Source organism: Tasmannia lanceolata, unplaced genomic scaffold (genome assembly GCF_043159265.1).
Source record: "Tasmannia lanceolata isolate RefF3 unplaced genomic scaffold, GAP_Taslan_0.1 ptg000002l, whole genome shotgun sequence".
NCBI lineage: Eukaryota > Viridiplantae > Streptophyta > Magnoliopsida > Canellales > Winteraceae > Tasmannia > Tasmannia lanceolata.
Genome location: NW_027518679.1, coordinates 26,492,007 through 26,517,730, shown reverse-complemented (window position 1 = coordinate 26,517,730; position 25,724 = coordinate 26,492,007). Strand labels below are relative to the sequence as shown.

The window sequence follows — 25,724 nt, the reverse complement described above, 5'->3', positions numbered from 1 at the left end:
TTGGATCATCGTGTTGGCTGTACCGTGCTTTTCAAAAATACGGATTAGATATAGGAGATTTTATATGGTGTAAGGGCTTACAACAATATGGTATGGGTACCACCCTTGATATTTGATCCAACAGCAGCTCACTTTTTGAGGAGCTGCTGTTGGATTAGATATCAAGGATGGGACTTCCACCGTACAAAGGCCTTATTATTGTAAGCCCTTACACCATATAATTTCTCCTCTAAATATAGAATTGGATATATGTTCTTTTCAATTTCTTCTTCAGGCACGAGGAGTTATAATTATAATGGGAAATGATATGGAGACCGAGAGTAACACCAAGCAGGGGAACTGCAATGAGAATGTGCCATGTGCAAAAAATTGAAGGTTTTGTTGATTTTCCTGAACTTAAAGGGATTGCTCATGTCACTTGTGAGGATGCGGACATAATCAATTTGTTAGGTCCCCTTTTCGGTGGTACTCTCGGTCTCCTCATGAAGGTCAACTTTCTTGCAGTGTTGGTAGTAAGGCCGGAGAAAAGTACGGAATGTGTTCAACTATTGCAAATAACGTTGTGCGCGTAGTTTTGGACCCGAAAAGACTATTTTGCCTTTCCTGACACAATCAGATACCCTCCTCAAATTTTGTGGAAGAGAGTACAACTCCTCAGATTTTGTGTTGTACTTCTTAAATGGTGTAAAATGATATAAAAAAAGTAGATTGGGTTCAAGTTATTTAAAGTTGGGATCAAATGACTAACCGGACGGGTGACCTAGTGAATAACATTGCCGTCCTTATATTAAAGAGATTTTTGCAAAAGAAGTCCTCTACTTTGCTTTATTTGCAAAAAAAATAGTCTTGTAGTTGGACAATTTGCAAATAAAGTTATCATGTTCAAGTGAACTTAGCAAATCAGGTCATGCCATCAATTTGTGACCAAAATGCCCATAGTAGATTTTTTTTTTTTAACTCGTAAAAATCAAAACATCCAAGAAAATTACCTGTGAAAAGACCAAAATGCCTGCGTGATAATATTGTGGGACCCACCAACTAAACTCAAACCCATGCATCGGGTGGGGCCACCATTTTGTCTCTTGTTTTGATGGGATAGGTGCCACGGTCTCCACACAAGCCTATGTATATGGTGGGGCCAACAATTTTACACGGCATGTTTTGATGGGGCTAGCCCATCTTGTTTACACCTGTGCATGGCATACGTCAAGAATCCTACTATATATAAAAATGATATCCGCAGACCCCTGATTCAAAACCTATAACTGACTGTCATTGGTATTTTGGGTTTTTGTATATAGGGAAATGATTTCAGCACTCCACTCTTTTTATAAGATGCACGACACATCTTGTCTTGTAGTATTTAAAGGGCTGTCAGGAGAATATTATAGTTCTCAAAAAGCTTTTGCAAGCCCTCCATAAACACTAAATAATAAAATACTTTCGCACATCTTATAAAAAAGTGGAGTGCTGAAATCAGTTTCCTTTTTATAATGCAATTTTTGTATTTTCACCAATAAGGGCATTTTGGTCTTTTATGAGTTAAAAAAATTTACCATGGTTATTTTGGTCACAAATTAGTGGGCACCAAGTAGAAGACTTCTTTTGCAAAAACCCCTGTACTGAAATAATGGGATGACTAGTAAGGGATCGACTACCTTAATCAACGCGGGGCGATCATGAGTTAAAACGGGTCAAGTGAAAAACGTCCTTTCCAGTGGTATCGCTGCTGTCAAAAATTACATACATAGTCATATCAGGTTCTATTATTGGGCCCGTATGAAGTAACCGATGGACTACGGTATTCAACTGACTCAAGTTGGAAAGATGGTGCCGGCATGTTAAATAACATTGCCGTTCTACTACTGCGGTAATGACTCTACCGGTATGTGAAATAATGCTGTCGTTGCTCCGTTTGGATGCCAGAATTTTTTTGGTTCTTGGGACTTTTGTGGAATTTCTGCAGGAAACCCACGTTTGGTTGCTAGTTAAATAGTGGGCCCAAAAAAATCCCACGAACTAAAATAACCCTGCATGAAACCCAAAGCTGGAAAAAAAAAATATATCCAAGGAACCAAAATAATCCCACACGAAATTCGAGGAACCAAAATAACCAAAAGAAGAACTTTTTTCTTCCCAACAGTTCAAGCAACCAAACAAAGCAGGGATTTTTATTTTACCGGGATTTTTTTTTCCCACCATAGTCCGGTCAACCAAACATGGGATTTTTATTTTACCGGGATACTCCCAGGGAATTTTTTTTCCCACCAACCTCCCAGGAAGTTTTTTGTTCCACACAAGTCCCAAGAACCAAAAAACTTTTGGCATCCAAACGGAGCAAAGCTACGGTTGGGGCCGAAGCGAAGAAGGTCTTTTTAATTATTTTAAGGCACTACCGACTATCTTAATCACCAATGGGTCGATCAAGAGTTATAACGGGTCAATTAGAAAATGTTGTTGTTCAACCCGGGCTCCCGTTAGTAGGCCCATTTGAAGGAACCGATGGATTACCATTACCGTATTCAACCCGGGATGTGTGGAAAAGACTTGGCTTTTGCATGAGAGATAAGCCACCTCAGATGAATTAAATGAGAGGAATGATAGAATGAAGGGCGCCCTTGCAAAAATCAGTTCGAACTATTGGTTGATTTTTGGAAAGTCAACACTTTAATTTCCTCTTTTTTAGGGGCATTCCACTTTTTTCGGCCCTTTACTCTGCAAATATCCACCAACAAGGGCACCCTTGGTGCTGATTTTTGCAAGGGCGCCCTTCATTCTATCATTCCTCATTAAATGAATTAAGACAAAATCTGTTGAAAATTAGCCTGGTGGCTCTTCTGCGGTGTCAATGATCCAGACGGTCCGATGGATCGTCCGAATCCGAACGTTAATGAACGGGATCTAAACATATGAATAGGATCCATGGGCATATTTCGGATCTTCAAATCTGGGATCCGAAAAATTTCGGATTGTGTATGGGCACGCCACAGATGCCCATTGGATAGTCACGATCCGAAATGTTTTGCAAAAATACCCTCCAAATTTTGTTAATGCTAACCTTTCTATGAAGGGCATTTTGGTCAAAACCTCTCTTATCATTTAATGAATATCGGATGGGAATGCGATTTCACTCATTTCATTTCATACTTTTACGAATGAAGAGAGAGGGGTTTTAGCGTAATTTATTCGTTGATAATAGTTATACATTATATTCGTGTATGTAATTTTGATTAATTTTATTGTTTACAAGTATTATTATACACATAGATAAATTTTTAATTTAGTTGAAGAAAATGCATGAAGATACACTAATAGTAGACTGTCATTCTAACTATTTTTTTTTTAAATAATTGTTTGCTTAACTTAGTGGGACATAATAGGACACTCCGATAGACGGTCCGAATTAAAATGCATCGTGACCATGACGTGTAAAGTAAGATCTGATGAACAATCTGACTCCGACCCGACCGATAAGGAATTTGAATGGATCGTGACTGTGACTAAGTGGATCCGACCCGAAGTGGAACTTGACACCCCGTCTTCTCACATGCAAAAGTCATGAAATTGTTTAGAAGAACCAGTCACGAAAAGGCTTTCCATGTGCAAAAGTCAGTTCTTTTTTCTCTCTCTCCAATCTTTCTCTCCCCTCTCTTTTGGCTCTCTTTATACGGTTGTAATGCTCAGAACGCGTCAGATATCTATTACTTTGTACTTCCTAAAAATAGAATATTCTCCAAATTTGCCTACACATGTTGATATTTAATTATTTAGTACATACAATTACAAGGATTCCGCAGCAAGAAACTCCCTTTATTAATCTTTTTCGTACCAAGTCCAAACATATGCCCATACTATAATTACTATTATACCCCCAATATTACAGCAATCAGCACGTATCAAATGATCTTGATTGTTCAAAAAAAGGGTATTTTGGTCAATTCGGAAATAAAATGTCCTAAATAGAATGATGGCAGAAGGGCAGGCCTCAAATAAACAACCTTTGCAAACTCCCCACGTTGTTCTTTGGATTTTCCTATAAAACCGTCACTTAGCTCTGAAATTTCTACTTCAAATCACAATCTTCCTTAATTTAGTTAGATTTTGAAACCCATTGCTGAGATTAATCTCTTTTCCTTTCTGGGTTTTTCTCAGAGGGGTCTTTTTTGTCCTTTTGGAGACCTCTTTCTCAAAACAAAACCTGCTTTCTTTTTATAGCTTTCTAACATATGGTAGAGTGTAGAGCATATCGAGGAAAAAATTCTTATCAAAACTTTCAGATGAATCCATCGAGACATTATAATAGAAGACGTCCTCAAGGTATACTAAACTTTTCACTTTGTGTTTTATGTTAATTTGTTTGTTTTGTTCACTTGAAGAGTTGGATAATAGTTGAGGAATTGTAGCTTATTTAGTAATGTGTCTTTTTTATTTTTGATATTTATCTAGGGTTTGCATGGATTCTGTAATTGTTTCTCTTTTCTTTTCTTTTTTATCATTGTGTTTTGAATTGAAAAGTTATTTTTGTGTTGATGTTAAGTGGGTTTGTGAACGGATTGAGGATTTTTTGTTAGGGCCATTTATGTTATTTCATGATAGATTTATTTTTGTGTTGATGTTAGTAAGAAAATAGAAGTGGGTATTTGAACGGATTGAGGATTTTTTGGTTGGGCCATTCAAAAACAAAAAAAAAAAGATATTTTATCTTTTGACGAATTGCTTATTGCATGTGGGTTTTTTGGATTGATGATGAATTTAATGTTTTTTGGATTGATGATGAATTAACCAAGATGGCCTTCTCAGGGCCAATCGGGATCAAGGAATGTAATGAAGTGGAGGTGAGGGTGTTTTTTCAAGGGATAAGTCTCATATAAAGTAATGACTTGAATAGATTGATAGTTTAGGTAGACTCTCTCAATGTGATTGGGGGGTTGTAGGTAAGTCATCCACATCCATGGAGTTTTGCCGGGATATTTGATGAGATACAAGATCGAGTGGTGGGTTCTTCCATTTCTCTTCGGCATGTAAAACGATTGGCCAATAATGATGTGACGGACTGGCTCGAACATGAGTCGATAGTGCTAGCTTGGAGATCTTTGATTTTCTTCCTCCTTAAAGAGATAGTCCTTTTATTTCTTGTACCGACCACCTCGGTCTCATGATTTTCTCTCATCTTTATTAATGAAATTTCCATCATTAAAAAAATATGATTTGTGGACACTGACACGAGTGTCGCGTCTCGACACTGTTGCGGGATGTCTGATACGGAAAACCGCCAAAAGTTAGAAACGAGGACATGGGTAAAATAGAAAGTATATATAATTATAATTTGTCGATACAGATTCGTGTGTTGAGTTTCGACACGGATATGAATTGTCTGACATGGCAACATCTAAAAATCTAGAAATTGTGACATATACACACAAAATTATTGGTAATTACACAAATGAGTGTCCACATGCCCACATTAACTCTACGCTCCTAGAAATACATTTAAAATTGTCCAAAGGAGTGTCGACACGCCAGGACACGTGTGTCGGCAATAAATTCAAAGTGTCGGCTAAATCATAGTAAAAACTAGAAAAGTTAATGTCATTTAAGTTGCTTCTTCCTAATTTATCTCAATAGAAAACTAATTGAAAAGCTAACTAAATGAAGGAAAATTTTCCTTCTAACTTTCTAATCACTAGAGAAGAAGTGTTACAAAGTTAATTAGGAATGAAATGGATGAAAGTTAATGCCGTTCTTTAACTTAGTTAATTACCATATTACATACTCAAGTTACCATTGCCTATATTTGTTTTTCTTATTTAGTGTTTATTTATTTAATTATTACCTTTTATTTTTTTCTTAAAAGTTTTTCTAAATTTTTGTTTTTTAATTGTCAAACTAATTTATTAATGGAATCACAATTTGGACCTAATCAAGACCTTTTTCACTTTGATAATCGCCCCTCTTGTAAAACATTGATTTAAATTATTTTGAACTACTAAGTTCTACTATGCTTGGAGGTTCTTTATATTTGTGGGATTGATAAAGCAAGTCAAATTTCATTGCGTTGAGGACTTGTTTTGATCATTGCAATGTCGTACTTCTAATTTCAATTATTTTGATAAGGTTATATAACTATAGAGTTTATAACAATGTTTAGAACTCAGCAACCCCGTTTGATCTCTTGTGTGTACCTTTTTTACCACCTTTTTACCTATTAGATACTGGTCTCTACTATTTTTTTAACAATTGCCTTCTGTCTATAGGGTTTGGGATGTGAGATTATGGTTGTCTCTTAAATCTTCTGTATTTTACTTTTGAATTGCAAACTATGTTGTTATGTTAGGACTTTCTCCTGTTTATGGAATTGGATTCTTTGATGTTGAAGATTTATTGTTAGATTAAAGTACGTATAATATATTTCTTGAATTGCGGTGTTGTAAACATAATGGGCTTTTGTAGGATTGCAGATTTGTTTTGTAGGTCTGTCTTCTTATTACAAAGAGTTCTGATTTCATTTTGTGCTATCAGGATCATGGCAACCCAGAGTCCCTACATGGGAGAAAAAATTCTGCTTTTCAACATGCACAATTTCATGGAAACAACTCTGTGAGACTAAGAACCTAATGTCCTACTACGAAAACATTGCTCAGTGGAATGATTCATCTGGCGAAGAGGCATTTCATAATGCAAAAGCTCGGTTTTGGGCAGAGATTAATGGCCTCCCATGTGATATCACTCTTTCCAATCCAGATATCTATATTGATGAAATCGATTGGAATTCCAACATTGATCCCGAGCTGCTATTGGATTTGGATAAAAAACCTCCAGCTCCTATTGATGAAGAAAAGGAAGAGAAACTTGGTTGGGGTTCTTTCAACTTCCCATGCACTGGATGGGGTGATGATGAAGACCCAGTTAATGAGCCCTCTAACTGCCCAATCCAATTCATTGGATGGGGTGATGATGAAGACCCAGTTAATGATTCTCCGGCCGAGCCCTCTAACTGCCCAATCCCATGCACTGGATGGGGTGATGCTGAAGACCCAGTCCATGATTCTCCAACCGAGCCCGCTTGGGGAAATTGTGATCAAAATGTTGATAATGACAATGAGAATAGAGATGTGGAGCAAAATTCATGGGAAAACAATGAAACTAAAGGGTATGCATATTGTGATTGGAGTGGTTTGGAAAGTAGAGGTAAGGATAATAATTCATGGGAAAATAGTGGGGGTAATTCATGCGGTTGGGGACATTGTGATAGTGATATTAACAAGCTGGCTTATTTGGAATCCCGAAAAAATAATGTGATTTTGGAAACAAATAATGGGAACTGTTGGAGGAGAGAAGGTGGCGCTCGAAATTCTTCAGGATATAAAACTTCAAGGTTTCAAGGTGACAAACATCAGTTGAATAATGGGTGGAGGAATTACAGAGGTAGGAAAGGAGAGAATTTCCTTGCCGGCTCGACCGCGAATTATCATCTCTCTACCAAATCAAGCAATTGTCGGTGGGTGAAGAAGCCTGTTTCTTAGGCTTTTTCTATAGTTATTCAACATGAGGCGGTTTTAATTGGGACATAGTAGGTATATGTTGCCAATTTTATGCATTCTTTGCATTCCTTTACTATTTTTTCTTTTGGTTGCTTTAGATGGAATTTTACAAGCTGTAGGTTGTACTTTTGGATGGTTGATGTATCTTCAAATACTGTATTTTTTCAGCATTTAATGATAGAAACCTGTTATTTATAATAAATTCCGTACTTTTTTAAGAAATCTGTTTAGTTTCTTTCACTGGTTTCTTTGTTATATGAGATTGTATGAGGGCATTGGTTCTTCAGAAATGAAAATAGAGAAAGATATTTTATATTCTTCTAGCTTTTGTTTTCTGTTCTTCATGAGTTATGATTAACCAGGCTGTGGAATTCGTGGCTTGTATCTGAATTCACACTATCAAGTTCTTAAATTGTAAACATATGTTATTATTTTTTAAATATTGACTTTACAATGCTTTTCTGTAAAATGTTTTTTTTTTTTTGGAAATTTATTCTGAAGCTGAATGACAGTACTGTTCATCTCATCATCTGAACTCTGTTTACCTTTTAAACCTTTAAATGGTACTAAAACTTACACATTTAAGCTTTATCTATCCCCGATTTGTTTCATGAATGTAACTACAGAACCCTACACATGGTTATTGAGGTGTATATCTTGTCATGCTCGAAAGGCTACCTAGAAAAAAGAGTTCAAAAACTTCTTACCAGATTGTCCAGTATAGCTCTGTTGTCAAAATGCCTTGAACTCAAGCGCTTGCTCTTGAAGATCGAACACCATGAACTCAAGCTCATGGTTGCTTCATTCTAAATTCTAGGGTGATGATGAGGTGCACTGAAACCCTTTTGTCATTGCACAGTCTCAGCCTTCTCTATGAGTTAATCACCTCAAAATTCGTGTCATAGCCATGCCAGAATACTGAATTTTTAGTAAAAATTTTAAAACCATATGCATGAAGATGCATATGGTTTTAAATGAGGCGAATGTATTAGTTCTCTTTGGATCTTTTAAAAGGTAGATAAGGTAGATTCGCCCTCTTTTTTACTTGGGACAGCCCTTCTGAGGTAAAAGAGAAGTCCTAAATTCACTAGAGGGGGCTGTCCCAGATAAAAAGAGGGCCAAATATATTAACACCCTATGGATCTTTGAAAAGGAAGACCCCACGATAGTTTCAAATGAAGTACGTGCATGCGGAGACCATATAATTGGGCCCACTTTGCTCTCGAAGGCCTTACTCATAAAATCATCTCCATGAGATGATCCTAAGTTCCTAACCCTCCTATATACTGACAGGCGACATCATATATAAACCTCTAAGGATTGAAGAGTTAGCATCATCATGAAAATGATTTTATCGGAAAGGCCTATTTGCGTCGGGGCCCAACAATTGAACATTTGAATCTTCTAACAAGGTTGGTCCCAATGAATTTTATAATAAATATGTATTATATAGTGCCTATAAGCAAGGTTTAAAATTTCGACCAAAATCCAAAATTTTGGGTTTCGGTCAACCTCAAAACCGAAATTGGGTTAACTCGAAACGTTATAAAATTTCAATAAAAGTTTGGAAATTTCAGTCCGAAATTGAAGAAAAATCTCCAAAAAAATCTAGATTTTATTCTTTATTTAATATTTTCCAAAAATTTCGGTAATTTCGTTTTGAAAATTTGTACGAGATAAAATATTATTTTATTTGATTTCGTTAGATTTCGTCCATAATCGGTTTCGGTGAGGCACGAAGCGCATTCCGAAACCAAAATTTGAAACCTTGCCTATAAGTAGTGCACATAGTGTGGCCCGCCTCACCTTATTCAAAGATCTAAATGATTTGGTTGTTGGGCCTATGGAGATGCTTTGGGGAAATGCCTATTTATATCGGGGTCCAAGAAATGAACGGTATGGATTTTCGAACAAAGTGGGCCCCAATAAATTTTCTAATAAATAAGCATTATATAGGGCATGTACGGAGGTGCACGTATTTGTTTTAAAAATAGCGGCCCCCCCCCCCCACCTTGTTCAAATATTTAAAACATGCAGTTGTTTGGCCCAAAGTAAATAGACCGTACCTCCTTAACCTTCAATAGGTAGAGTTTTCTAACGATATTCGAACTTCCTGATCTTGGAATAAGTGCGCCTAAGTGATTCTCTTTTAAAAAAGATACGTACACCTATGTATGGGCACCATATAATGGGTATTTATTGGGGCCTATCTTGTTCGAAGATCCAAATCGTTCATTTCTTAGTCTTCCTCCAAAAATTCTTTCTACGGGATGATTCCAACTCTTCGATCTATTATATGTTGTCTTCTGTGTATAATCGGATGGTCAGGATAATCCTTTGGAGGCGATTTTGGAAGGAAACCTATTTATATTGGGGCTCAACAAATAAAAGGTTTGGATCTTTGATCAAGTTAGGCCTAATTGATTTTATTTTTTTAAATACAGTCTATGCAGTGTCAACAAAAAAGGAGAGAGAGAGAGAGAGACTGTTTACCACAACCAGTATAAAGGTGAGAAGTGGGCGGATAGGTTCTGGCAGGGGGTGAACTTATAAGCGCCCGTTACATTAACGTGCCTCTTTTATAGCAAGTTACTCTATCCTTTTTACCCGTAGTAATCACATATAATCGTGCAAGAATTTCAGCCTTTTCGAATGCTGCTGGGAGGCAGAAAGCTGGGTGAAAAAACCTCCATCATCGCGTGTCCAATAAAATCATTTTCATAGGATGACCCTAACTCTTCAATCTGTAGAGGTTTATATATGATATCGTTTATCAATATATCGGGCGGTTAGGACCATCCTATGGAGATGATTTTATGAGTGTTGGCTTGACTCTTCAGACCTCCTTCAGTCTGGGAGTGTGAGTTAGGGTGTTATTTTAATTTGTTTGTTTTGTTCACTTGAAGAGTAGCATAGTATTTGAGGAACTATATTTTATTAGTATGTTTTTCTTATAGAGTAATGTGTATTTCGTATTTATGATATTAGGGTTTGCATGGATTCTGTAATTGTTTCTCTCTATGTTTTTTTTGTCATTATGTTTCGAATTGAAAAGTTGATTTATTGCTTGATAGATAGATTTTGGTGTTGATGTTAGCCAATAAGAAAAGGGCAGTGATATCCCCCCCCTCTTTAACAGTTTTCTCTTCTTCTTTTATGAGGCTCTCATATCTGAGGATCCAAATGGAAGAAGTCGATGAATTCTTGACCCACAAACTTTTTCCTCAACTCTAAACTGAGCCCGTTTTGAGCCAACTTCACATAGTTAGCTTGCTGCAAATTTTAGTGGCATATGTCCATCTTGAATAGGGCAATGTACAAGTCCACAGGCTCATTGGGTAATTGGCTCAACCAAGCCAAGTACACAATGTTTCCTTTGGGCTCAATACGGTAGAATTGGGAATAGAAAATATGTTCCATGTCTGCCCACGTCTCAATGCTATTTGATGGCATACCTATGCACAAATTAAAGGACACTCAGGTGAGACGGTTGGGAAAAAGCCACGTTTGTGGACTTCATAGCTTGCCTTCCCACACTAGGTAGTGAAACGACAAATTTGCTCGACAGTAAACTTGTTCCATTCCCTAGAAAACATAGTGAATTCATGAATCCTATATCCCTTAGGGTATGGGTAGTAGTAGTCATACCAATCGGGATATGAGTTCTTGTACCCCGAACTGTATATCGGTCTGAACATCGATCCGAGTTGTTGTTATATTATCTCCATGAATCGGTCCTTGTTTAGGACGATGTTGTGGGGGTGTAGTTGCCCCAAATAAAAGGTTGAAGCATCCTAGGATCGGGCAACACCGATTGCCCCCATCACCACCTTGAATCAAAAGTCCCATAGCCACCTGAGGGTTCAGAGGTGGTGTGCGAGGCTTGTTCTGGTTTTGGTTGTTGTTCCATTGCATACCAGTCCCATTCCCATTCTGAGAACCACCACTAGGATCGGTCATACCCTCATTTGGATTAACGGTTCTAGGGTCTGGTCGGTCTACCACAAAGGATCATCTTGCTTGTTGTTGAGGCATAGTAGATGCGAAATCACTATCAATGGTGGGGTTTGTTGGCGGACTATATCTTGGCACCGAATGTTGGCTTGATTCTCCTAGGGCAAATACGGCGGGGCCGCTAAGTGGGCCTCCCAGAGAAGGATTTGGCTTAGTTAAAAGCCGGAACTGGACGAACCTAATTTTGCTCTCTCATCGGTAGTAGCACTCGAACATTGCTGATCCAGTGTATGGTAGCTACTAGATTGCTTATTACCCTGCCAAAGAGGCGGTTGTACAGGCGCTGGCCGCGCCATTCTGTCGGAAAGTAAACCAAACAGTCTATCTACTGGCTTGGAAAAATTCTTGCTAGAGAACTGAAAGAGCCTTATCACTTCAGAGATTTCACGGGCCACAATCTTTAACAACTCATGGGAATTCTCGTCCATGTGCTACCTGAGTGTGGCTGCCACCTCCAGAAGTGACACTGGCACGTCAGAGTTTCACCCTTGTGGAGGAGTTCCTCTACTCGATGAAACGGTATTAAAATTTTCTCCTAGCAAAGAATTTCCCCGGTTAGAAATCCTTTGATCATGTGTTTCGCCACACTTAGACACGTCAGAGTCATTAGCGTTTCCATGAGCATCGGCGCTCGTAGTTTTACTTCTTCTATTATGAGCCTTTTAACTTCACTCAATGCACTGGGTCCCACCATGCATGCCAAAAGAATGGAATTCGGCCTAAAATTCCCCATCGCGGTCAGTCAGTGCAACCGTGTGTATGTTAGCGACTGAAAACTCAATTCGAGGGGTTAGCAACTAAAATGTTTTCGTCCCTTGGGATTGGATTTCAGGCAATTGAGAAGGAGGAACGACACTTCTTCCTTGGCTTCCTTTGCCTTTACACAGATAGAAAGGACTATTTTAGTACAGACGTGGCGCAAAATGTAGGGATGTTTAGACACGCAGAATGTGAACGACACGTCAACATGTGTAGAACGTGAACAACTCGTGATTGGTTGAGAAATGGTGATGCGAGCAGAACACAAATGATGCTATCGATGCATGCAGAATGCAAACGACTCTCAGAGTTGACAAACCTTTCGATTCAAGCTAAACGATAAAATCACACAAACAAACCGCCAGTGCTAGTGCTAGGGATAGTTGGATTAAAGAGAAAGACTCACCCAAGAAGATGAATTCATTGCTTCTTTAATCCGGAGATAAGCTACAACTACGAAAAGTAAAGGCATTGTACTGAAAAGTAAAGGATAAAATGCTAAAACCTGTTTGGATTTGGTTATGTGACCTCTTACTTGGAGACAAAAGCCTCTTTATATAGCTTTATTCCGATTTTGGCATCTGCCCATGTTTTGCTCCCTTTTTTCCACGTCCTCCATTCTACGAGGTTGTTATTGTTTACCTTCCCACGATTGGCAACTGTAGTGACATTTTTTACTCAGTCCATCCCGAAAGTAACTTGTTAATTAACTCGATCCCACTTGACCGATTGGGCATAGGAATAAGTACAATTAGGATGGAACATTTGACAATTGCCTAACCTTCTAGGTTCTGTTATTCATACTTTCCTCCACATTTCTATCAAAGACCACCTTGGAGCATAACTCTTCCAACTCGGTCCAAACGAGTCGCCACTAACAATTCGGTCTTTCATAACCGATCATGATGCCCCTTGAATGGGTGTAAACAGTAACCCATTCAATTAAATAACGAAAAAAGGGTAAATTAGCTATTTGATTAGATACAGAACTGGATATATGTCCTTTTTTTTGGTACGTCTGTATATATGTTTTTTTTATTTCATTACCCACATGGAGTTATTACAGTGTTGGGCATTGAGCAAATATACTTTATATTCTAAAATAATTTAAACTAGTAAGACCAGCTGTGCGATACACGGAGCGGCAACGAAAAAGAAAAGATGGACCTTACCTTCTTAAATAAAATGAATGAGTGAAAACTGTGTTGCTAGTTACATGTACATGAAGTCACTTGAGTGGTGGTGGTGGTGGTTTCGAGCTGGTGTCCTCCGTAGCCAGTAAGATGTATATGAAGTCACTTGAGTCCTCTGGTGGTAGTTTTGAAATGGTGTACAGGAGCAAATTGACTGACCTATTACAAAAAATAGGAGGGCCCAAGTCATGTCAGGTGGGTGCTAAGACATCTAATGAAAGGTAGGAGGGACTGGATTTTTCTCTATATATTGCCTAAGGCCATGTTTGGATAGCAAGAAATTTCTAAACAAGTTTGGAAAGGATAAATATTTCTAAAATTTTATAGTTTTTTTTTACCCAGGAGAAAAGATAACTTGGACCAACCCAATTCAAATTTCTTCCTAAAAACTTACTCCTCTGCTTCCAATCCTTCAATTTCCTAAAACCTCCAACTTTGCTTCCTAAAACTTGCCCGTCTACTGCCATTCTTCCAACCCAAGCAACCTTCTAAAATGATCATAACCCGAATGGAAGCCACATAATATAACAGATAAAATGGAAAGGTTTGTAGAGTTTACCCATTATCAAACATGGTCGTGCAAATATTAGTTGCTAAACATAAAGGATTCTACTGTACAATTGCCAAAGACCAATCCATATGCTCCCACTTTTAATAAAATTCCAGCTAGAAGCATACATCTACTGTAATGTGCTTCTATGTGGGTATCTGCCAAAGTTAGCTTCAGTGTATAAGTGTATTGAACAGAGTCAAAGGCCTCTGTAACAGTAGGACGATGGTAAAAAGTCATAGCGAAACCCGTAGCTCTATATAGTTCCTAAGGCCATGTTTGGATTGCAAGAATTTTCTGAAAAAGTTTGGAAAGAACAAATATTTCTAAAATTTTCTAGTTTAGTTTTTACCCTGGTGAAAAGATAACATGAACCAGCCTAAGATCATTTTCCCATAAAATCGTGGAAAGGAAATAAATTCCTGAGAAAAGTTTTTCAATCACTTGCAATCCAATAGGCCTATTCTATCCCTAATTTCTTAGGCGTAGGGAAGTCTTGGACCATATTATTGTTGAGTAGGGAAGTCTTGGACCATATTATTGTTGAAGGGGATTCATTGAATGTCATTCGGTGGTTGAAGGGTGGAGTAGCTCCTCCTTGAAGATTTTTGGCGTTATTTGATGAAATTGAGGATTTTGTTGCGAGTTCAGCTATTGCCTTTAAACACGTTTGGAGGTCGGCAAACGAAAAGGCGGATGTGTTAGCCAAGCAGGGAGTTGGGGCGGAGAGTATTCTCTGGTTCGATCATCTTCCCCAGTAGTATAATTTTGTTATTTTTGTTCTCTTTTCTTCTTCTTTCCTATATCTTCTTTCCTGTTTTTGTTCTCTGGGTTGCCCCTTCTCGGGTGCTCCCTTTTCATTTAATCGCTATTTTTAAAATAAAAAAAAATCTTAGGTGTTGGGAATTATCAAATGGAACGTATTGTGTGTGTGTGTGTGTGTGTGTGTGTGTGTGTGTGTGTGAGAGAGAGAGAGAGAGAGAGAGAGAGAGAGAGAGAGATTTGTTGTCTACTTTTTTAAAGAGATAAATTAGAAGGTGAGGTTTAATCGGTTGATGTTTAGAAATTCAATTGAGATAGGGATTTTAGGAAACACTTATTCGAGAAGAGTTGTATGGCGCATGGGAACTGTTGTGGAAATACAGAAGGAAAAGAAGTCTTACGTCATATTTGAAGAGGAAGTTGCCGAAATATGTGTGTGTGAGTGAGAGAGAGAGAGAGGGTAAAAAATGGAACAGTTTTGGAGAGAGATTTTAGGATGGTTAATGTGTTTAAGTAGGCATGGGCAACAAGAGGTTGTGTCTAGGGGTGCAACTTGGGTCGGGTTTTACCCGACCCGCATCGACCTAACCCGAAATAACATGAGTCGGGTTTGGAAATCATGGGTCTTGGGTAGGGTCGGGTCTTAACTTGGAAAACCCGATTCAATTTTGGGTAGAGCCGCGTTTAAAGAAAACAAAACCCGAAACCCGACTCGACTCATATGGGTGTACTGTGACTTTCTTAACTATCTCTTGGATAACATAGAAAATTATTTTCAAATATATTGATACAATTGTTTTCATTGAGGTGATCATGTCTGTTATGTGAAAATCTTGTGTCCATCTTATATTTATGCACTTGATGACATAAATTTGGAGATTTTTGGTGTGGATTTTTTTTTTTTTTTGTTTTCTACAATCTATAAAATTAGTCACTATCCCACGCTAAAAAATGAAAACCCGACCCGACCCGAGAAGCTATCTTAGGTAGGGTCAGGTTTACGAAACTCGAGGTTTCCAGTAAAAAATTAGACCCGACCCGAGATAATTCTCGGGTAGGGTCGGGTTTTGGAAAACCCGACCCAAGTTGCACCCCTAGCAACAAATATAAAAGAATCTGTTTTCTGATTTTTTGGGATTTCTTTCTAGTTTTGTGAAATTAATATAGAGTCAAAAGTGGAAAAGTTTTGGAGATAGATTTTAGGATGGTTAATGTGTTTAAGTAGGCATGGGCAACAAATATAAAAGAATCTGTTTTCTGATTTTTTGGGATTTCTTTCTAGTTTTGTGAAATTAATATGTTTTTTTTTTAAGGACTGCCATTTTGGATTGAGGATGGATTCTAGTTTTGTGAAATTAATATGTTTTTTTGCGTTTTTTGAAGGACTGTCATGTTGGATTGAGGATGGATGGGGGACTGTCCATGTAAGCGTGAACGGTGAAACCCCATCCTGCTATATTATAATAGATAGATACATTGTCCAATTGCAACATGTTAAAAGGCTTATATGGCAGTTTTTTCTAACACCCACGATAAAGGTCAACATTCTTATGGTGTTGGTAATTGGAATTAACCCTAAAGAGTAGGATAGTATTTTCTCTTTGGGTTTTATTTTAGAGAAAACGGTTCCTACACATATGTGTAGAGAGTTCTCTACACACTAGCTTAAAATACAATGGGGGGCCACATTGTTTGGGTGATCCAAGCCATCCATTTTAAAGGCCCTCACATAGATAGGGTGTCTACAAAAAATCAGATCCATAGGATCATCCCAACCCTACGATTTGTGGAGGTAAAATGGATGTCTTTAAACCTTTACAAATTAGTCCATTTTTTGCCTCCACAGTTCGAATGGTTAGGATGATCCTATGGATCTGATTTTTTGTGGACACCCTATCTATGTGAGGGCCTTAAAAATGAATGGTTTGGATCACCCAAACAATGTGGCCCCCCATTGTATTTTAAGCTAGTGTGTAGAGAACTCTCTACACATATGTGTAGGAACCGTTTTCTCTAAAATAAAACCCAAAGAGAAAATACTATCCTACTCTTCAGGTAAACAAAACAAACAGATTTCTCTAAAATAAAGAGAAAACGGTTCCTACACACGTGTAGATAAGTTATCTACACACTAGCTTAAAATACAGTGGGGGCCACATTATTTGGGTGATCCAAACCATTCATTTTTAAGGCCCTCACATAGATAGGGTGTCCACAAAAAATCAGATCCATAGGATCATCCCAACCCTACGATTTGTGGAGGTAAAATGGATGTCTTTAAACCTTTACAAATTAGTCCATTTTTTGCCTCCACAGTTCGAATGGTTAGGATGATCCTATGGATCTGATTTTTTGTGGACACCCTATCTATGTGAGGGCCTTAAAAATGAATGGTTTGGATCACCCAAATAATGTGGCCCCCACTGTATTTTAAGCTAGTGTGTAGATAACTTATCTACACGTGTGTAGGAACCGTTTTCTCTTTATTTTAGAGAAATCTGTTTGTTTTGTTTACCTGAAGAGTAGGATAGTATTTGACGAATTGTATTTTATTAGTAGTTTTTCTTATAGAGTAATGTGTCTATATGATCATATTTAGCTGGGGTTTGGATGGATTCTGTAACCTTTTTTTTATGAATCTGTTTTGAATTGAAGAGCTGTGTTATTGTTTGAAGATAGAATTTGGTGTTTATGTTAGTAAGAAAATAGATGTGGGTTTGTCATCGGATGGAGACTTTTTGTTTAGGCCATCAGAAAAAAAACAGGATATTTTATCTTTTGAGGAATTGTGTATTGCATGTGGGGAAATCTATGTTTTTTAGTTTCTCTTTTTATTGTGTACTGTGGAATTCTTTTAGAGTTTAAGGATCCATTTTGCTACTTATGATTATTTTATGTAGAGTAACAATTTCCTGAACTGACAAATTGTTGTAGTTTTGTTCTAAAATCTTTATTTGAAAATATTGAAATTGCATGCTTTATTTATTGTATGAGAAATGGCTTTTTTGTTTTGTGTCTTATGGTAAGGGATTTTTAGTTTCTAATTTCGTGTTTGTATGTTTTCCTTTTTCTTTCAAATTTGTAGGGTTTTTATGATAGTTTGGCATTTGTTTTCGATTATCGCAGTGTAGGATTGTATCTATATTTATTTAAATCAATGTTTGGAAAACAAACCAAAGTGGCCGCTCCAACCAGCTTCGACCCGAACTGACCAATATTTTGTCTGGTTTCGTTAAGCCAGCATAAGTTTCAAAAAACCGAAAAAACTGTCGGATTAGAACCTCTCCGTAAGGGTTGGACGCTCACAGGCACGGAACCTCTCTTTAAAAGCTAAATTCTTCTTGCTTTCGAAATTTGGGGGATTTGCGAAAGAAGTCTCCTACTTTGCCTTTTTTGCAAAAGCGTACTTCTAGTTTGTTAATTTACAAATAGAGTCATCACGTTTGAGTGAATTTTCCAAATCCACTCTTATGTATTAACAATTTATTTGTGACCAAATTACCCATGGTAGATTTCTTTTACTCCAAAAATGACCAAAATATCTTTATAAGTGAAAGGACAAAATTACCTCAAGTAAAAACCTTGATTTAATTTGGGAAAATTTAAAATTTAAAATCTAATGAAGGTGTTGTCTCTGACCATATCCTTGGTTGAGGCGCTCCCAAGCTTTAGTTTTATCTCCACGTAAGACCTTTGGTACGGTTGGAGAGACATCTGCTAGAGTAGTGAGCAGTCTGAGGCATTATCACCGCTCGGGATGCTCCTGACCTCGACCATCCTGAAGCTTAATTTTGATGGTTCTAATATGGATAGTGCAGGGCCATTCTGAATTGGCGACCTTCTTAGAGATGAAAAGATGGCGTCTCGGGGCCAATCGAGATCCATGACTATAATGAAGCGGAGGTGAGGGCAGTTTTCAAGGGATAAGGCTCATAGAAAGTAATGACTTGATTAGATTGATAGTTGGGGGAGACGCTTTCAATGTGATTAGGTGGTTTAGGGAAGCTATGTTGCATGGATTCTTTGCCCCTATACCGAATCCGTGTTGACGTGTCTCCACATGACGAGTTCTTGACCACATTTTAGTTCTCACATACTATTGCTTCAATTTTCAACCTTCTATCTAATGGTTTGGCATGTTAGTTTAGTGTTGTCTCTTCTGTAATCTACTTTTAAATAGCAGACCTCTGTTGTTATTGTTGGGTATATGTTCAAATATAAGCCCATAGATAATGGTCCAGGTGTTTGGGCCCATATGGGCTAAAGCCCATAACCTCTTATTCTCTCATACTTATCCCTTCAATATTTATTCTTTGAATAAATAGGGGCTGGAGGCAACGTGTTAGCATTCCACTTAGATGCAACCCACGTAATGCTTCAAGCAAACATTCCACCGACTCTCTTTTCTCCTCTCTGCCTCTAACAATCTTGAAGCATTACGCAGATTTTTTGCTTTGCTTTTCTCTTTGTGAAGGATCTAACATGGTTCTTCACCCACAGAATCCGTGATTGAAGTGGGTTTCTCCCTGTGTTCTTGAATCGCTTGGGCGTGGGTAAATTCCACAGTTGGAATCAAGAAGAGAAGAATATACACACTGTTTGTGTGTTTTGGCGTGGATTATTATCCGGTTGAGGCAAAGGTGTCAATCCGGATTGAAGCGAAAACAAAAGATTGAAGAAATCAGTTCTTGGGTGCTGACATCAAGTCATTTGGAGCCGAATTCTTTTGGGGCTGATTATTTTGTGGGAATTGTTTCGCCATCGTTCGTTGCGGTTCGATTCGATTCTCGGCTTCAACTCTCGGATTGGGTTCTTGTGATTCGCCAATCAGGTGCACTCTTTCCAATTTATTTTCATAAATTATAAAATGGAAAAGACTGCTATTCCCTTTGAGATGATCAAACTTCAATCCTTTGGAGGATCTGAGTTCAGTTCCTGGAAGCGAAAGACTCAGTTCGGTTTGAAATATGTGAATGTCTTCTATACTGTTCTGAGTACCTTTGCTGATACGGGAGAAGATGTTAATGAATCTCAATGGAAAAGGGATGAGGATTTCTGCAAAGACTTCTTATTAAATTGTTTATCAGATCGTCTTGCAGAAACCTACAGCAAATTTGGCACTGCTAAAGAAATCTGGGATCATTTATGCTCAATTCAAGAAAGAGAAAGAATTGTCCAAGACTCACCTTGTGGACAAATTCATGGATTTCAAGTTCCAAGAGAACCTGGAAATCACTCCTCAAGTATCTGATTTCAAAATTTTGAGATCTAAATTGGCCAATGATAACATTCCTTTACCTGATGCTTTTCTGGTGGGTGCAATTATATACAAGTTACCATCTGCATGGCACTCTTTCAAAACAGAAATGTACAGAAAGAAAGTGCAAGTGGGACTGGATGATCTCAAACGATTCATTTGAATCGAAGATGATATATCCCAAGAAATTTCCTAAGTCATCCAAGTCAACCAAAAGTGATACCCCTAAGTTGGAGGCCAAAAAGCCTATCTTTAAGAAGAAGAAGGGCAAGTGCCACAACTGTGGAAAGTGGGGTCACTTTGCTGCAGATTGTAGGCAACCTAAAAGGGTTAAATCTGACACACCATAGAAGCAAGCTACTATGATGATAGATAAGGCTGAGCCTAAAAGTTTTGTTGCCATGTTGGCCAAAGGGAAGGCCAGTACTTCTTCTGAGTAGTGGTTAGATACAGGTGCCACTAGTCATGTTTGCAACTCAAAGAAACTTCTCACTGATATTACCCAAGTAAAGGAGACTGTTACAGTGGCTAGTGGAGCAGATGTAGAGGTCACTCACACTGGTACTGCGAACCTGGCCCTTTCTTCAGGTAAATTACTAACTTTAAAAGCTGTTAAAGTAGTTCCTACTATTCAAAAGAATTTGATTTCCATTGGTTTGCTTGACAATGCTGCCATGTGTACATCCTTCTTGGGTGGTAGAGTAACTTTAAATGTTAACTCTTATTATTTTGGATGTGCTTTCTTGATAGATGGTATGTATAGATTGAGTTTAGCAAATGAGACTGTTAGTCAAGTGAGTTCACCTTTGATTGCTCTTAAGTTGTTACATAACAGATTGGGACATGTGAACTATAAGAAAATGGTCCAACTTGTTAAAACTTATGGTATACCTTTAGATATGTCAAATGATTTTGACAAGTGTGAGGTTTGTGCTCAAACTAAGATCACTAGAAAACCTTTTCGTCAGGTTTCTAGGAGCACACAACTTCTTGGATTGATACATTCTGACCTCTGTGACTTTAAAAGTTTTACTACTAGAGGTGGTCGGAAGTATTTGATCACATTTATAGACGATATGTCACGATATTGTCATATTTATTTGTTAAAATCAAAGGATGAAGCTTTTGCTAAGTTTAAAGTTTTCAAGAATCGAGTTGAATTGCAATTGAACCTGAAAATTAAGAGAGTTATGAGTGATAGAGGAGGAGAATACACTTCGACAGAGTTCAAGGAATATTGTGCCTCTCAAGGCATAATACTTGAAACTACTGCTCCTTACTCGCCTCAATCTATTGGTGTAGCTGAGCGTAAGAACAGGACGTTAACAGAAATGTTAAACTCCATGTTATTGACAGCCGGCATGCCTAATTGCTATTGGGGAGAAGCAGCTTTGACTGCAAATCACATCCTGAATAAATTGCCACACTCAAAATGTTCCTCCACTCCTTATGAGTTATGGCATGGACATCCTTGTAGATATGATACTCTTAAGACTTGGGGTTGTATTGCTTATGTAAGGATACCAGATCCTAGGAGACCTAAAGTGGGACCTAAAACAAACAATTGTGTTTATTTAGGAGGTGCAGAAGATAGTGCTGCTGATCATTTTTTGGATCTATCAACCAATATGGTTATAGAATCTCGAGATGCAGTTTTCTTTGAGAATAAATTTCTCAGAGATCAGGGTTTGACCATACCAGGCAATATAGAGGTGGTTACAGAATTGCCGGTTGAGTCAGAACCAGTTACTTCTTACACTTGTCCCAAATTAATATCTGAGTCAGTTCCTGTAAGAGTTTCTACAAGAGAGAGAGTATCCAAAAATTTTGGTGAGGACTTTGTGACCTACCATTTAGAAAATGATCCATCATCCTATAAGGATGCGATGAGATCTAGGGACTCATTGTTGTGGGCAGAAGCCATTGATGATGCGCTCTCTGTTACAAAATCTAACTTGGCAGCTAGTCGATTTGCCAAAAGGGGCCACGACTGTGGGCTGTAGATGGATATTGAAGAAGAAACTTAATCCTGACGGATCTATAGCTCGATATAAAGCACGTTTAGTAGCTAAGGGCTATACTCAAGTGAGTGGGATAGACTACTTTGATGTCTACTCACCGGTTTGTCATTTGGCTACGATAAGAATTCTTCTTGCTTTGACATCTATTGAGCATTTTGTTGTGCATCAAATGGATGTAAAGACAACTTTTTTCAATGGAGAACTGTCGGAGGAAATCTACATGAATCAACCTAAAGGGTTTGTCATGAAAGGTTTTGAGCATAAAGTTTGTAAATTAAACAAATCCTTATATGGTCTTAAACAAGCACCTAAATTGTGGCATCAGAAATTTGACAAAGTAGTAAAGAGCCTTGGGTTTCTATCAAGTGACTCAGATAAATGCCTTTATTATTGTTTTGTGTCGAATAAGGTCGCAATTATTTGCTTGTATGTAGATGACATGTTGATTCTTGGTTCCGATCTCTCTGTAGTGAGTGACGTGAAACTAACCTTGGGTAAAGAATTCGACATGAAAGACCTGGGTGTTGTTGACACCATTCTTGGTATGAAAGTAAGTTTTGATAGGCAAGGAGTTTCCCTTAGCCAAGCCTATTATATTGAAAAACTACTTTCTATATGGGGATGCAGTGAGTGCAAACCGATTGAGACACCATTTGATTATACCAAGAAGCTGATCTCTAATGAAGGAGACAGTGTGAATCAGTTAGATTATTCTAGACTGATTGGTAATCTCATGTATGCTATGAGTTGCACTAGGCCAGACATAGCCTTTACAGTTGGCATGCTGAGTCGTTTTACTAGTAATCCTGGCCATGAGCATTGGGATGCCCTTATGAGGCTAATGGGATACCTTAAGGGTACTCAAAATTATGCTCTTTGTTATAGTGGCCATCCTCCTGTTTTGGAAGGATATTCCGATGCATCATGGGGCTCAGAATTAAGAGACAGTAAGTCTACCAGTGGTTATATATTTACCCTGGGTGGAGCTGCTGTTGCGTGGAAGTCAAAGAGACAGACTTGCATTGCCTTGTCGTCTATGGAATCAGAACTTTATGCTCTAGCCTCAGCTGCAGATGAAGCAGAGTGGATAAAGAATCTGATTATGGACATTTCACTTACTAGATTAAGGATTCATTCCTTAAGTGTCTTCTGTGATAATCAAGCTACAATTACGATTGTGAAGAACTCACTCTTTAATGGTAAGAGGAGACATCTTAGGCTGAAACATGCCATGCTGAATTATCTCATTGAACACGGGATTATCACTTTGATTGATGTGAGATTGAAGGATAATATGGCCGATGCTCTCACAAAAGGATTGAATAAAGCTCGAACATTCAAAATTGTAAAGGAAATGGGATTAAAATTTGTAAAGATAGAAGAAAGTTAAGTTAAAGCCTTTATAGAAAAGACTTAACTTATATTATCCAGATTATGGACTTAATCTACATTCTCCATGTTAATTTGAATTTTTCGAATATTCCTTGTATTGCCCTAGATAAGCACTTGATATGTTTTCTTTATGTTTAAAGTTGTTGTACATCATTCCACACTTGATGATATACCCTCTTTTGAGATAGGTTGTACATTCCACATTTGATGATAAAATTTAACTCAAACTTGGTTAGCCTGTTTTGGAAGGGTTGAACATTCCACACTTGATGATTCAACTTGACTCAAATATGGATAAGATGACTTAACATTTTATGAAAACATGAAATGGTTGTTTGCAAAAGAAACCAATTTTTGGTCTTGTTCTTTATTGAAAATTATAATGAATGGTTCTTTGCAAAACAAGCTATTTTGGTCTTGTTCTTTATTGAAACTTGACAATGATGCTTATGGTGAGAGTGATACTGATACTTTTTCAGCCATTCATGTGTGTCATTTATGTTTTACACAAATGGTTGAATTCATTCTCATGAAATCCATATTGTGGTAATTCACAGGGATTGGCGAAAAAGGAGGAGCGCATCTTGATTTTGACTTTGATGAAGATGACTTACTTGATGAGTAAATCTTCTAAAGTTGTAAAGACTGAGTGCCTTCTTTCAGTATGTGTATAGAGTTCACTTATATGTGAAACTTTATTTTGGATCTTGATGAGAATCATACCCCATGTATAAATTTTTCTGAGATCAGTGAGGTTCATGTATATATGAAACTTCATTTTGGTTGAGTTTATTGTATATAAAACTCTTGTTTGTTCATAAAAGTATTGTGTTTTTCAGTTGGATTACAGATCTTTTATGATAATGTGATGTGGATAGTTCAATATATTGTTTGAACATCACACTTTCTATCTATGGATCGTGCTATATGTAGAACATAAGGAGGAGATTGTTGGGTATATGTTCAAATATAAGCCCATAGATAATGGTCCAGGTGTTTGGGCCCATATGGGCTAAAGCCCATAACCTCTTATTCTCTCATACTTATCGCTTCAATATTTATTCTTTGAATAAATAGGGGCTGGAGGCAACGTGTTAGCATTCCACTTAGATGCAACCCACGTAATGCTTCAAGCAAACATTCCACCGACTCTCTTTTCTCCTCTCTGCCTCTAAGAGTTATGTTAGGATTTTCTCTTGTTTATGGAATTGGGTTCTTAGATGTTGAGGATTTATTGTTAGATTAAAGTCGATATAATATATTTCTTGAATTGTGTTGTTTTAAAAATTGGCTGTTTTTTTATCACCTCTCGGTAAACATAATGGACTTTTGGAGGATTGCATTTCTGTTTTGTTGGATTGTCTTTCATTTTTCTAATTGCATTTTGTGCTTTCAGGATCATGGCAACCCAGAGTCCCTACATGGGAGAAGAGATTCTGCTTTTCTACATGCTCAATTTCATGGGAACAACTCTGTGAGACTAAGAACCTGATGTCCTATTACGAAAACATTGCTCAGTGGAATGATTCATCTGGCGAAGAGGCATTTCATAATGCAAAAGCCCGGTTTTGGGCAGAGATTAATGGATTCCCCTGTGATATCCCTCTGCCCAATCCAGATATTTATATTGATGAAATTGACTGGAATTCCGACATTGACCCCAAGCTGCTATTGGATTTGGATAAAAAACCTCCAGTTCCTAGTCATTCAACAGGATAGGATTGGCTGGGATAACAAAGATGTGGAAAAGAATTCATGGAAAAATGATGGGGCTGAAGGCCAAGGAAATTGTGACAGAAATGCTGAGAATATTGATACAGAGGATTGGCTTGGTTGGGAAAGTAAAGCTAAGGGGAACAACTCATGGGAAAACAGCGGGGTTAATTCATACGGTTCGGGACATGGCGGTAGTGATATTAACAACTGGCTTATTTGGAATCCCGAAAAATATAATGGGAACTGTTGGAGGGGTGGCGCTCGAAATTCTTCAGGATAAAAAACTTCAAGGTTACAAAGTGACAAGCATCAGTTGAATAGTGGCTGGAGGAATTATAGAGGAAAGAAAGGAGAGAATTTCCGTGTAGGCTCGATGCGTTCTTTTGGGCCTGCGAATCGTCATCTCTCTACCAAATCAACCAATTCTTGGTGCGTGGAGAAGCCTGTTTCTTAGGCTATTTTTATGGTTATTCAATATGAGGCATTTTTAAATGGGACATAGCAGGTACATGTTGCCAA

At 37.8% G+C, this 25,724-nt stretch overlaps 1 protein-coding gene across 1 annotated transcript; it reads left to right on the top strand.

The window, feature by feature from the left end:
- The first annotated feature begins 4,244 nt into the window (after positions 1-4,244).
- Positions 4,245-25,208, top strand: LOC143890049 (uncharacterized). Its single transcript, XM_077394579.1, has 3 exons — positions 4,245-4,317; positions 6,520-7,425; positions 24,886-25,208. The coding sequence occupies exons 1-3, from the start codon at positions 4,278-4,280 to the stop codon at positions 25,206-25,208; spliced, it is 1,269 nt and encodes a 422-aa protein (XP_077250694.1). The 5' UTR covers positions 4,245-4,277.
- Positions 25,209-25,724: the final 516 nt, after the last annotated feature.